General features: G+C 39.3%; 1 protein-coding gene across 4 annotated transcripts in view; it reads left to right on the forward strand.

The window, feature by feature from the left end:
- evi5a (ecotropic viral integration site 5a) overlaps positions 1-14,783 on the forward strand; it is a 250,125-nt gene that overhangs the window by 26,627 nt on the left and 208,715 nt on the right. For 3 of the 4 annotated variants that reach the window (XM_048539047.2, XM_048539050.2, XM_048539051.2), the window contains exon 2: positions 6,977-7,206. In XM_048539047.2, the coding sequence (XP_048395004.2) occupies positions 7,058-7,206 (149 nt within the window). In that variant the 5' untranslated portion in view covers positions 6,977-7,057. Of the gene's footprint in view, positions 1-6,976; positions 7,207-11,580; positions 12,199-14,783 lie in introns of those variants that run through there. The other variant, XM_048539048.2, reaches the window with a different exon arrangement.

Below are 14,783 nucleotides of genomic sequence, written 5' to 3' on the forward strand. Positions count from 1 at the left end.
GTTTTTGAAATGAAAAAGAGACTCTCTTGAAAAAGCAGGGATTTGGGGCTACTGTGGTCGCTTTCAGTGAGCCAGCGCAGACATGATGGGCATATAGCTGCCTTCTACGGTAATGTGAGAAAGATAAAGTCTTGTTCAACTGTGGCTAAATTAAGAGATAACCATCTGCCAAGAAACTCTTGATTTTTGCAAACTTGTCTGTATCCTTCAACTGAACAGAATAACTCACGTTCTGGAGAAATTTATGTAAACGCATTATATATACTGCTTTGTCCTTCTGTCCTACTTAAAAGCATGACAATGAAATGATTATCAGGATGGATCTAGTATTGACCACAGCATAGACATTTTTGTTTTGTACACTTGCAGTCATTATTTTGTTTCTTCTAATGGCATTCAAGGTGACGTTTTGAACGACTGACTACAGTACTTAGTGCCCCTACATAAGGATTGATGTTATGTAATCTTGTGAAATAACAATGTGAAGAAAAAACTCGCTGATCTTTCAGATGATTGTACTTTAGACCTTGAAGATACTGTTTCCTGCAGACAGTTGTGACCTTTTGTAATGGTGGTATGTATTAGAAGCTTCAAAAGAGTTACCTATTGACCTACTCATTTTCTTTCAATATATGACTTAGGATGCTAAATAAAAAAGGTATGACTAATAGATTTGATGTACATAGCACCTATATATAATGTTGTAATTGGTTGGCTCGCTGAGCTGGTTCGTTGTTTTGCAGACGTTTTGTTACTGTGCTGGGTAACATCATCAGTGCAGCCTCTGATAAAGTGCCTTTGTGTTTTCCTGCCTCTTATTTAAACTCTGGAGTCTAAGAGTTTAAATGACAGCTGGGAAAACACAATGGCGCTTCATCAGAGGCTGCACTGATGATGTTACCCAGCACAGTAACGAAACAACGAACCAGCTTGGCGGGCCAACCATCCACAACATCCACAACCTGAGCTACAAATCTACTCTAAAACCCTAGAAATCTACATATAATGAAATCTAAGAAGAAAATGTTAGCTGTGGACTTTATTTCTGTTGTCCTGATCAATATTTGTTATATTATCTTATTATTATTATTATTATTATTATTATTATATCATAATTTGCAGAGACTTGTACTCAAAGTAGTATTTCCTACAATACAACAGTGACTGCACTTCAAAAATGCTTCATTGACTTTAAAGCTCTTTATGATGTACTGAGGTTGGAAAAGGCACTGCATGAATATGTCTTGATTTTTTTTTTAACTTTAAGCCTATTTCCAGTTCGCTTTAACAAATAACTATTGGGTTAGCTTACAGCACCCTCTCAGAAAATACATTCCAGATCTTAATTATTTGTTGTAAAAATACGTTTCTCATGAGCCGTTTGGTTCTTTTTCCAGTTGGCGAAAGTCTGTTTCCTGTAGATAATGATCCTGCCGGTAATGGAAAATTTCTCCTTATTTACTATTGTTTGACTTTCAACACATTGCATACTGAAACAGCATTTTAAAATAGTTGAAATTCAGAAGGTCTCTTTCTAAAACACTGGCTGCATTCATTGCATCGCACATTAGATGACTTTTTGATTTTTTTTTCTTTCCCTATCTGACAGCACCTGGTATAGGGAGACTGTGCTGCATCGACAGATGTCACTGTATGGTGAATTATCTGGAGGTGGGCATTGAAGTTTTGAGTTCTCGGGAAATAATTTGAAATAAGTACTTGTTAGTTTCCCTTTGACATTGCCTCCCTATTTACTCTTTGCAACAATGTTTTAGTGGTATTTTAATCCTCGACTTAATCCAGAGACCCAGGTAATGTTTTGGTTCTCGGGTTTGAATCAGTATTTGAAATCAACAAAAATCGAGAATTAAGACTCTAATGATGAGTCCATTGTCGATTGTCAGTAAAATCATTCTGGTTCACTTAAGTCCTTTGCTGCCATCCTTACCTGGACTGGCTTACATATGACTCCAGACAGCAATGTAGTGGGCCCTTAACTGCCCCTCTGTGCAGTTTGGGATCGACAATAATTGCTGGCCTAGCCAGCGACGCCATTGTCCGATGAATGAATTTTTAAAAAAAAAATTAGCTCTTGGAATTCTACAGATTAATTAAGGACAAGAACTGGACTTTAAAAGGCTATCTCTGTTGTTACAGGGTAAATCTGACCTCAACCACTGTCGTCCGTAAATGTGTAGTTAAATGCAGAAATCCAGAAGTTGCTGTCAGAAATATGCTACTTCTCAGTGGTGTGAAGTTGTTACCCTCAGTATAGGGCTTAGCACTGAAATCAAAAGTGGTATGAATTGGGTTATTTATTCATTAATTTTGCACTAGAGAGCTGAATGCAGTAGATCTAGTGCATTTAGGAGGAAGTAAGTGTGATAGTGGAATAAGTAATTGCTAAACAACCTTGCAGACCAAGGAAAATAATTTTATGAAGTTTGGTTCCTCCAGAAGAAAATTAATGTAAGTTTTCAAAAAAAAACACTTCTTTATGTTGATCTATTTCCCTTAATCGCAAATGAATTTTGAATATTTTTTCTTTTTTCCTTTTTTCTACATGATTCATAAATATTTCATGTTTTCTGTTTTATTTGGATATTTCAGTATGTTTGCACACAGTGCTCAAATGCCATGTGGAGTGTGCTATTCTGTAAGACCATTAGTATCTGAAGGAGCTAACTGATATCACAAGTTAAGCTCTGTCTATCAACGTATAAACAACTGATCTTGGATGGAGCTAACTGGCTGTACGTAAGTAGCGAGCAGTAATACGTACTTGATCTTAAATTGAGCTAGATGACTCACAAGGGACTATCATGTTATCTCAGAGGCCATGTAAATAGCATTTCAATCCAGTGTAATAAGCCTATACTTTTTATGAAGATTGAGCCTATGTTTTGCCAAACACCTTGTGTGGGCACCCTTTCTGACATGGTATCAGAAACTTAGACTCTTACCACCAAGGAGGATTGGTGACCAGCAATCTGAAACAAACACAATGCTGGAGAAACTCAACAGGTCTGCAGCATCTGAGAGAAACGGAGTTAATGTTTTGAGTTTACTATGAATTCTTCAGTTCTGGTGAAGAGTCAAACCTGTAGAGATTACTAGATTGATACTTGGAATTAGTGGGATGTCTTGTGAGTAAAGGTTGGACAGACTGAGCTTGATTTCCACTGGAGTTTTGAAGAGTTGAGGGTTGATTTTATTGAAATGTATAAAATTCTAAATGATCTTGACAAATTTGATGTGGAAAGGATGTTTTTTCTTGTGGATCAGTCCAGAATTGAGTGTTGTTTTGAAAATTGGGGTTGCCTTTTTAGGGCAGAGATGAAAATAAATTTTTCTGAGGGCTGTGCAACTTTGGAACTATGCTTCGGGATGTGGTAGAGGCAGTGTCATTGAATAATTTTAAGATGGAGGGCCAAGAGATTTTTGTTAGTCAAGGGAATCAGGGGCTACTGAGATTTGGCAGATGGGAATGTGCAAATCAAAACCAGTGGATAAGCCACAATGACAATGCTAGTAAATGGTGGAATAAGCTTGAGGTGGCAAATAGCCTACCTGTGCTCATAATTTGCATAGTCCTACATTCAAGATATACTGCAGCAACTCACCAATGCTTCTTCGGATGCAATTTTCCAACCAGTGATTTCTCTCACCCAAAAGGATGTTTAAAGCTGATATCTGGAAGCATCACCTACTGCAAGTTCCCTTTGAAGCAATATGCCAAACTAGCTGGAACTATATTAAGGTTCCTTCATTGTCACTGGGTCATAATCCTGAAATTCCCTATTTAACTGCACTGTGGAACTACTTACAGGAGATGGACTGTAACTGTCCAAGAACCTGGCTTACCACATCTTCTCAAGTGCAATCGGAAATACATCACAGATGTTGGCCTTGCCAGAAATACCCAGATTCTGCGAAATAAAAAGATTTTAAAAATTAAGAGCCAATGAGGCATTTGGCATTATAGGACTGGAAAGGGAGATTGGAGGTGAGTAGCAGTTGGCAAGGATTGGAGTTGTGGAGAGGTGGTGATACTGGCACATTTGAAGTTGAGGGTAACAGAACCTGAGGTGCCTTGACAATATTATCAAATATGAAAGCTGGGATTGGCTATTCGGTTGTCAGAATGTTATCCTATTCGTACAGTCCTAAAACACACCTGGTACTGTTTCCATAATACCCTAAGAGTATCTCTGTATGTAACAAGTTGGTAGATTTAAGTTACTTGGGGATTTGGTTTTTAAATTGGGACTATGATATCTTTTTTTCTGGAGATATCATACTTCTGAGCTTCAGTGCACTTAGCTTAAATGTTCTCACTTAGGGGTTTTGTATGGTCTGAAACCAATGCTAACTAATCACTCGAAGGAGGTTACTACGTATCCTCCTTTAACAGGATCATTGCTGTACACAGCCGTCCTATTCTAGGGCGTACACAATGCACAAAGGTAAAAGTGAAACTAAAAGTTTTTCTCTCTCACCTGAGGAGACCTCTCCCAAGCTTAAACAAAAAGATTCTGGAACTTTGGCCAAGATTTTATTTACCATGCTGGGTCTCAAAGAAGCTAAAATAAAACAATAGCCTATCAGTGCCCTGTCTAGAAGGACAAAGGCAGCAGATTCATGGGAACATCACCATCTTCAAGTTCTCCTCCAAGCCACTTGTCATCCAGTTGCTGGGTCACGATCTTGGAATTCCTTTCCTATTGGCATTGTGGGTAAACCTACAGCAAGTGGACTGCAGTAGTTCAGAAAGGAAGCTCACCATCACCTTCCCAAGACCAATAGGGATGGGCAATAAATGCTGGCTAATCAGTGACAGCCACATTCCCACAAACAAATTTTAAAAAAAATTCACAATTCATTCACTCTACAGCCATACTTCAGAAACTTTTTAAAAAAGAAATAAATAGGGTCATTACAAAGTTTAAAGTTAATAACTAATTTCAGACATTTAAAAGAATCCAGCAGTACTGGTTCAACCCCAGAAATCCAAGTTTATAGCAACTTGTGTTCAAAATTATACACAAAAATCTCATTTTATGTCACAAGAACTTCAATTGGAATAGGGTCGTGGAGGCCAGAACTGCATATCATGGGCAAGGTGAGTTTGAAGACTCGAGATGAGAGGAAACTAAAGCAAGATGAAATTTGGGGTTTGGGTGGGGGAGGCAGAGCACAGGAAATCTTGGAGGAAGTTTTAACTCTGGGACATGGGACAAAGCACCTGAATGGATGGCCTCAGTTTTTGACTCAGTCTCTGAGTCCTTCCATTTGTTGTAAATGGGAGGGAGGAGACTGGGAAGAGTGATTTGGGAAGGCGGTTTAAGCAAGTTAACACTTGCCAAATAATTTAGAGGTGTTGAACAAACTTATCAACACTTGTCTCCTGGCTACATAGCATGTCTATTTTGCACTTAGTCACATACATTGTTTCATGAGGAAGGAATTTGGTGCAGTGTTGAAATCCGTGAAATTTAAAGTTGTATGGTATGTGAACGACTCATGTTTAATCTACAGTGGATTATTTTTGTATTGTCAATGAATTGTCATTGCTGTTGTTTTCCTGATTGTGACCCATGCGGGGAAATCTTGGTTGCTGCTTCAACCAGTTGTTTTGTTGGTTTTCTGATGTAATGTCAGTGTTTAATGTTTAAGAGGAACTCTGTCAAGCCAAGTTTGTATCTAAAGCATTCTTGAGGGTGATAATTAGAAAATAAGAACTGAAAATCTGCATAAAAAACACTGCAACATTTGCAAAACCCAGGGGATTAAAGATATAGACTTCTGGTAGGGGCTAAAACTGATGGTGTGGAAGCAGGAAGAGAAGCCATTGCCCTGGTTACAACTAGGTGAACAAGAATGGCACTAACTGTGTGAAGTTCCACCCAGCTGTTTGTAGTCAGGCATTGGAGAAGAATTGAGTAGTCAGCCAATTAAAGGCTGTGGACAGGTCAATAAAGAGAATTTATTTCTTGCTTCTTTGGAGTACACTTAAATTTGTTTTAAATTTGTTGTTGACTCTTGCCTTATCCTTTCAAAGTTGATATCCAATTCTAACATATGACTGCTTTTCACAAAGTGTTCCTTTTTTTCTTGATTTGGTTTGCCACTTATCATTTAAACCAGATTGGCCACTTCTTTATGGCAAGATTTTTCATTGGTCCAGCTCTTGATCCTTCTGAACTTTCTAGAGGACTAACTAGATTGATCTTGCAAAGAGCTGGCTCAGAATTTATGAAATGAATGGCATCCTCTACTGTTCGTGGCATTTTAGGGAGGCCCATCTCTTAGTTTGCATTCAAAAGGTGAAGACAATGAAATTAACAGTTAATGGGGCATTCTTCTACATTTGATTGTGAAACAATATAGGGAGGAAGTAAGCACATTCAGGAAACTGAACTGGTCTCAACATCTGGCAACATCATTGAAACTGATTTGAAATTGATGGACAAACTGTCAACTGTTGTCATCATCTAGGGGAGTCTCTTACGATCAAGATCGATTGCTTCATTCCAGTCTTGTGGGTTCTGAGGTGAAGTGTGTGTAAATGTAAAATTATTCATGTCAGCAAAAGAATCACTGAAGTTTAGAACAATTCAAAGTCAGGAAGCAACCTTTATCAAGCCACTGTATTTCCTAACATAACTGACTTTGCAAATTCTAGTATTTCAGAAGATTTATTGCTAATTAAGTTGATAGTAGATATTTTGAATCAACCTGTTCAGTCATGTTATGACAGGTGGGACTCGAACCCAGGTGTTCTGGCCCAGGGGTAGAAGCTCTACCACTGCACCACTAGCGCTCAACACTCAAATGGAGTTGTCGCGCGTATTGTGCTGAAAGCTGAGATTGAACAACTTTCAGATATTTAGTCAAATATTCTAACCAGCTGAGCTATTTTGTCTGTTAAGCTGATGGCATACTGTATAACCTAATTGTAAACTTTCTTCATCAGGTGGCGACAGACAAGGTTACAGAGAAATTGAGTTCTACTCTCTCATGGGTGAAGAGCACAGTGTCTCACACTGTCAGTCAAATGGCTAGCCAGGTGGCGAGCCCATCTGCTTCACTGCACACTACGTCATCTTCGACAACACTGTCAACACCAGCACTTTCACCAGGATCACCAACCACACTCAGTCCTGATGACTTGGAGCTTTTAGCTAAGCTAGAAGAACAGAATAGGTGAGTTCAGTCTTGATTCTTCAATACAAGTTTTTTTTTGTAAGTTAAATAGTTCATGGAGAAATTTAAAGTAGGCTGATGGGTTTTCACTTATCATTGTGGTGTTTATTTCTGATTGCTTTAATTTTCCTTCTTAAACTCACTTTTGCCCACTGCATGTTATGAAAAAATGAAAACTGTACATGAATTACTACTGAGCATTATTACCCACTGTCACTCATTATTCCTTGGACAATAAATTGTAAAGTATTTGTAAACTATATTATTATAATTATTTTTACTAACGAATGTAATTTAAATAACTTGTATCCTTGGGACTTATAGGAAACCACTTATTTTTGCTTGGCTTGCTACTTAAACTGCAGGGCAACTCTGTTCAGGAAAGGGCAAATTTTCTGATTTGGCATTGGAATTTCAGGATTGTGAAGAATTGCTCGGAAGCCTAAACACACAAATGTGGAAAGTAGGTGTAGGCCATTTAGCCGTTTGAGTTTGGTCCAACATTCCTTATGATCATGGCTACCGAATGGCACGAACAGCCTCTTAGCACTTTTACCCCAGCCTTATGATTTGACCACTTTATCTGCAAGTGCTATATCCAACTCCTTCTTGAAATCATACACCATTTTTGCCCTGATTGCTTTCTGTGGAAGCAAATTCTACAGGCACACCACTCTCTGGGTCAAGAAATTTCTTCTTATCTCAGTCCTAAATGGTCACCTGTGGTTTGGCACTTATCAACTATCAGAAATATCTTTGCTGAATCTACGCTGTTTATCCCTGTTAGAAATGTATAGGTTTCTAACGGATTCTTCCCCCCCACAAGTTCATTCTTCTGAGCTCTGGCAAATGTAATCCTAGCCAATTCAACCTCTCCTTGTATGTCAGTCCCACCATCTCAGGAATTAGTCTGGTAAGCTTTCAGCATACTCGCTGTATAGCAAGACTACCCTTCAGATAAGGAGACCAAAACTGCGCACAATACTCCAGGTGTGGTTTCACCAAGGTCTTGTATTATTGTGACAATATATTCCTGTTCCAGTAGTCTAACCCATCACTTTGAATGCCAAAATAAATAGTCTTTTTACCAGATTGCATGCATTCCATTAGCAATTGGTGTACAAAGACACCCGGGTTTTGTTGCACATGTCCCTCCCTCAGTTTATAGCCATTCAGACAATAGTGTATCTTCCTGTCTCTGCTGTCAATAGGGATAACATCACATTTGTTGTCATTATACTGCTTCTACCATTTCTATCCACTTACTCAGCTTGTCCAAATCACACTGAAACATCTCTATTCCCATCACAGCTCCTCCTCCCACCCAGCTTTGTGTCATTTCCTTACATTACTCATTGATATATATTGTGAATAGCTGGGATGCTAGCAGTGATCCCCATGGTACCCCACTAGTCACCTGTCTGCCATTTGGAAAAAGACCCATTCATTCCTATTGTGTTTCCTGTCTGCTAAGCAGTTTTATATTCATATTCACTATCCCTAATCATGTGCTTGAATATTACATACTAATCCCTGCACAAGATATTAAGAATCTAACATTAACTATCATTAACTTCCCTGTGAACAAATGGCTTGATTCTCAACATGTGATATTGAAACTTTAACGGCTTGATATCATTTGAAAGAATTTTATTATTTTTTCCCTATAAAACTCCTGAAGTATCAAATCACAAAGACAATAAATAATTCAATTAGCTAGGAGTAATGTTATTACAATTCAAGGTAACTTCCAAAAGATTTATTGTTGGGATGGGTTTGAATTATAACTCTGAGACAGGCCATTCAATCAACTAATCCATAGCATTTGTTCTCTGTTATGATCATCTCGATGGAAGCCAGAACTTCTTTTAGATGAAAAGTCTGAGATCCCAGTTATCTACTCAGTAATGCACACGATTCCATAATTTAAGTTAATATTCAAGAGTCAAACAAAACAGATGTTAAATATTGTCTTAGCTTACCACTTATACTTTAACACACAGAATCAACGCAAGTGATTTAACCAGCAAATTATGCTATTATTGTAAAGCATGAAAAGCATTTTGAATGGTAGATATAACTAAAATTTTGAGTTCAGTTGCAAAAACACTCAAGACATTTGACACTGTCTAGGTCAAGGCAGCCTGCTTGATGAGCATCACACCCACTAACATCCACTCCTTCCACTGCCGAATTCAATGTTAACAGCGTCTGCATTCTACAAGATGCACAACAGAATTTTGCCAAAGATACTGAGACAGCTCCTTTCAAGTCCGTCATCACTTCCACCTGCAGGGATGAACGGATACATGGGAACATCACAGCCTGGACTACCCCTCCAAGCTACTCATCATCCTGACTTAGCAATATATATCATTGTTCCTTCACTGCTGCTGGGGCACACTCATGGAATTCCCTCCTACAAGATCAACCTACAGAACATAAACTGCAGCTGTTGAAGAAGGCAGCTTGCCATCACCACCTTAAGGCCAACTAAGGATTTACAATAAATGCTGGTCAATCAGTGACACCCATGTCCCATGAATGAATTTTGAAAAAGTTGGCTCGGGTGGCTGCTTTGCCGGTAGGTTAGCAAACTCAGTTGCAAAAGCCTTCAAAGGCCTGTCTTTCTCTCAAAGAATTTCAACTCCCCTCCTTTTATGATTCAGTCTGAACTGCAGCTGGCAACAACACAGATCAAACCCAAGTTGCAAGGACACAGTCTTGAAAACAAAATGGCATGTCTGCAGAATCTGCTCAATTGTACCTGTTATTTTCTGGATGCTGTAGATCAAGGCGGACAGTATGGTAGATCAGTGGTTCGCATTGCTGTGTCACAGTGCCAGGGACCTGGGTTCAATTCCAGCCTTGGGCAACTGCATTGAATTTGCACATTCTATCCCGCAGTCCAAAGATATGCAGATTAGGTGGATTGGAAAGCTAAATTGCCCATAATGTCCAGAGATGTGTACTTTGGGTGGATTAGCCATGGGAAATGCAGGGTTACAGGGATAGGCTAGGAGGGTGAGTTTGGGTTGGATGCTCTACGGAGAGCTGGTGTAGGTAGACCTCTTGGGTCGAATGGCCTGTTTCTGTGCTGTAGGGATTCTATGGATCAATGTTATCTTTAACACCTGAAATGTAACTGTATTTGCTGAATCTTCACTTGTAGATTTTTTGATTTATTTGTACTGCAAACACTGCAGTTATCAACTTCTGCCACTGAACGTAGATGACTTTACGTCCCTACTGTATAACTTTAAGCAGGTTTGGTCACCTATAAGTTTTGCTTTCCAGTTTCATCTTTCATTTTTACTTTCTTAGTTGGTCTCCTTTTGGTCACAGAGTCATAAAGCACAGAAACAAGCTCTTCAACCCAACTCATCCATGCTGACCACATTTCCTAAACTGAGGCCACCTGGGGGGGGGCAGGAAGGAAGAGAGGATTTGAACTCATGGATCCCATTATAACATGTCTTTTCTCTCATTCCACCAACGAAATCTCAACATATCACTGTCTCTTTCTGTTCCATTTTCTTCTGATAGTTAATTGGTTTCCTTTTTAAAACAGCACACTTCCTGTGATTGATCGTTACAAGGTTTTGACATCTCTGAAAAGGAACTATTTCCTAGCTTTCATCTTGGATTCATTTGTAACTTTGCTGTATTTAAGGCTCAAAGTTTAGGATCTTCTACAGTTAGGAACATTCTGTCCAGATCTCTCCTGTCCACACCATTTATAATTTTTTAAAAACTGCCATCAGATCTTTTCTTTTACAATCTTTACGTGTACAATCTTTACTGTAATAGCTGTAATCTGTCAGTCCTGGTACCATACTTGTAAATCATTTTTGCATTTTTGTATGTCCTTTATATAGTATACAGGACAGACCCAATATTCTTAATTTGGCCTAATACAGGATCTCTTGCAGGCTCAATACAATTCCATTCCTGTTGAATTCCATAACTGTAGAAAATATGTGAATGCCCTGTTTGCATTTTAGTTGCTTTGCTGATCTGTGATGCTTCTTTTAATGATTTTTATCAACTTAGTTCTAGCTCTGTTTGCTTTTCTATGTCCATGCAGTTCCTTATTTTTATTGTGTAGATCGTGTTTCTATTTTTCCCATCAAAGGATATTACCGTTACAAGCGCTGTAGTTAAAATTCTTTCAACGTTGAGCGGTTAAGTCTGTAACTTTCCCAATGACTTCAATTATGTTGTACTTTACCTCAGTGTTAGCTTAACCCCTGAGCTTGACCAAATGTTCAAATCATTCATACAAGTTCTAACACTAATCCTTGAAGAACGCCACTTTGTACTTTCCTCCAGTGTGAAAAACTTCCTTTCATCCCTACTCTGCTTTGTTTCTAGACAAGTAGCTCATCTTGATGGTGGCACAGTCATGTGGAGGGAGAGTCTGGTACCTTGACGCATCGACCAAGTGAATTCAAATATCATCACAGAAGTAAAAGAATTTGAATTCACATTACAAATAAGATCTGGAAACGAAAAGCCAGTGGACAGCTCTGCAAAAAAGAGAGACCATGAAGCTATTGATTTTCATAAAATCCCAACTGGATCACCAGTGTCCTTGAGCGAAGGCTGCAGTTATCCATAATTTGTTTAGCCAACTTAAAGGCTTCAGCTACATGCAATTGACCTACCAGCAATCCTCTTAACTGTATTAAACTTAAAAGCATCTTGGAATGGGTAACACGTGCTGGCAGTGCCCAATTCCGAACATGAATAATAGTTGAAATAATTTCTACAGTATACTGCTGAAACTCAAGTTTGAAGGGAGACAACAACCATACTTGGAAACTTGAAGTTTGAGGAAAGAATTGGTTAATACTGTTTCATATTTGAATATCTTTAGTGGCCTTGGCGCCAGGGCATGTGCATCAGTTTGAAACTTCTTGTTCTTTATTTCATTCATTTATGTGATGTGGGCATCACTGGCTCGGCCAGCATTAGTATTCAACAGACTGGGTAAGATCGGCCAACTTTCTTTTGTAGTAATTGTTACTAGGTTAGCCAGGTGGACCTCACAGAATTTGAGTTCCCTCATTGGGTCTGTTAAACTTGTGATCAGTCCTGGCTGATAGATATAAACAGGATTGTCAGAGGTTTTGGCTGTGAGGAGACCAGACCCATACTATGCACGTATAACTAAAGGGTGACTTGGTGATGGGGTGCTGTCTTCTGTGGAGTTATTCCAGTGGCAACAAGAGGAACAAAATACGCTCCTGAAGATATTAGCCCACAACAGTCATCTTTGAGTTGGGATAAGCATTTCTGGCATCATGCTTTTATTTGGGAAGCTTGACTAGTCCAATACTGTCATTAAGGACTGGCTCAGTATGTGGAAAGAATATTTTTTCTGGCCAAATGAAAAGTAACAAGGAATTCTCTTGAAAGCATGCGCATCACCAACCTTTTTCCGTTATTAAGATCCTGATTTTTTTTTTCCCCTCCGGCACCAGATACTAAAACCTTTCAGGACTTGACAGATTGAGTTCAGTAATATTATGATCCCAAGCCTCTTCAGATTCTATCAGTTTTACTTGGCAGTTTGAGAGCCAGGAGAATGTGTGTTGGGATTTTTGAGGTTAAGATGACTGATAGAGGCATGTGACTTTGGTTTAACTCTTATTAAGATGCTAAGAGACTGTTGTTTGGCATGTGGGATTAATGATTAACCATGCAAAAACATCTGCTAGCAGAAGCCCAGTTGGACTTCAAACAGGCACTGCAACTGCTTTTATCATTGGAAAATGTGGCAAGTGGATCATATGAGTTACAGGGTATGTCAGTGGAAATAGACATCCTCGCCAGGCTCACTGAGCTTGGGGGTTACCACTTGAGTGCAGGCAATTGTGTAACCTCACTCAGGATATATCCTGAACAGGGGGACTTAAGGTCAGTCCACAGCAAAATCCCAAAACAAAGCCAAGCCTCGGCCAAATGATTAAAATTTCCTCCAGGATCTGGGCGAGAAGATAGTTGTAGTTGCTGCTGATATGTGGAACTTGATACAGCAAGAGAGTCCCATGAGGCCTGAATTGAGTAAGAGAAATCGAGCTGTTGTCTAGGAGAGTGCACACCCTGGAGAGTCCACCGACATCTGGCTTGGAACAGTTAAAAGTGCTTAGTAACATCCAGTCGGAACAAATCAAAACAAAGGCCTGGTTAAATAGTCACGCGATTCTAATAGAGTTAATACTGGTGCAGCTGTATCAGTGATTGCAAAAGTAGTCTTTGATAAAATTTGTTCTAGACTCCTACCTTGAAGTTTGTGTAAGACCTTAGCTGGACACAGAACCTGTACTGGGTTACCTTTACAGGTTTAGGGCTCAACTTCAATTCTGGCCTTGTGTGGTAAAGCAGCCAGTTCAGTAACCACTGTTGTAGTAACAAATTTGGGCCCAAGCTTGTTGGGAAAAATCGATTGAGAGAGATTCACCTTGATTGGCTCAACATTTTCAATTTGAAAATGGCTGCCTAGGTGAAGTTCTAATTTAATATTTGAGGTGTTGCAGGAAGGTCTAGGGACTATCAAAGGAGCCAAGGCCACCGTCCACTTTGTCAGAAAGCAATTCCACGATTTTGCAAGGACCATCCAGTGCTGTTTTCCTTGCATGCAAAAGTAGAGGCAATAATCAGGAGGCTGGAAAACAAAGGAATCATCAAGCCACTACAGTTCGCAGAATGGACTTATATACAAAGCTGGAGGGGAAGTGGGGTTATCCTTCATGAAGCATCATATGAGCCATGTATATCTGCAGTTGTGGTTATTTGAGAATTCCCAGATGCTACTGTTAATACCCATAAAAGTTTACCAGCATATGAGAGCCATTTGGGATATCATCAACCTGTGCCACTCTGTGGATGATTGATAACATTTTGCGAGGTCTACCTCGGGTCGCCATTTAACTGAATGACGGGTTACTAACAGGGAAGACTAATAAAGAGCATTTAGAAAACTTGACATACAACCTTGGAGAAATGTCCAAGGACTGTGTTCCACTTATCCCAAATGACCACCTTGCATTAAAATTGACAGGACTGTGTCACACCTGTTGGAAGATGAAGTGAGGGCAAATCAAAGGTGCCGTGACTCCCACATCTGTATCAGAGTTTAGATCTTTCCTCGGACTGGTGAATTATTATTGAAAATTCATGTGTAACCTCTCCTCCATCCTGGCAAACTTACGTCTGTTGAAAAATGGTCTGCCTTAGAAATGGTCATGTAGCCAAGATGTAGCGCTCAGGAAAGCGATGAAGCGGATCTCGTCTTAAAGTGTTGGCATGTTATAATCCCAATCGAGGTCTGTTGCTGACATCCGATGCCTCCCTGTATGGAGCTAGGGTAGTGTTGGCTCACTGGTGGCCCAAAAGAAAAGAACGCTCAACAACATACACTTCTCAAATTTTGGCTGATGCAGAACATAAATATGCGCAGATAGAGAAGGAAAGTTTGACGGTTATTTTCGGTGTGAGAAAGTTCCACCAATATTTTTACGAGTGTAAATTTGTAATAGAAACAGTCCACAAATGCCACTTAGGGCTTTTCA

Source organism: Stegostoma tigrinum, chromosome 8, assembly GCF_030684315.1.
Source record: "Stegostoma tigrinum isolate sSteTig4 chromosome 8, sSteTig4.hap1, whole genome shotgun sequence".
Lineage (NCBI taxonomy): Eukaryota > Metazoa > Chordata > Chondrichthyes > Orectolobiformes > Stegostomatidae > Stegostoma > Stegostoma tigrinum.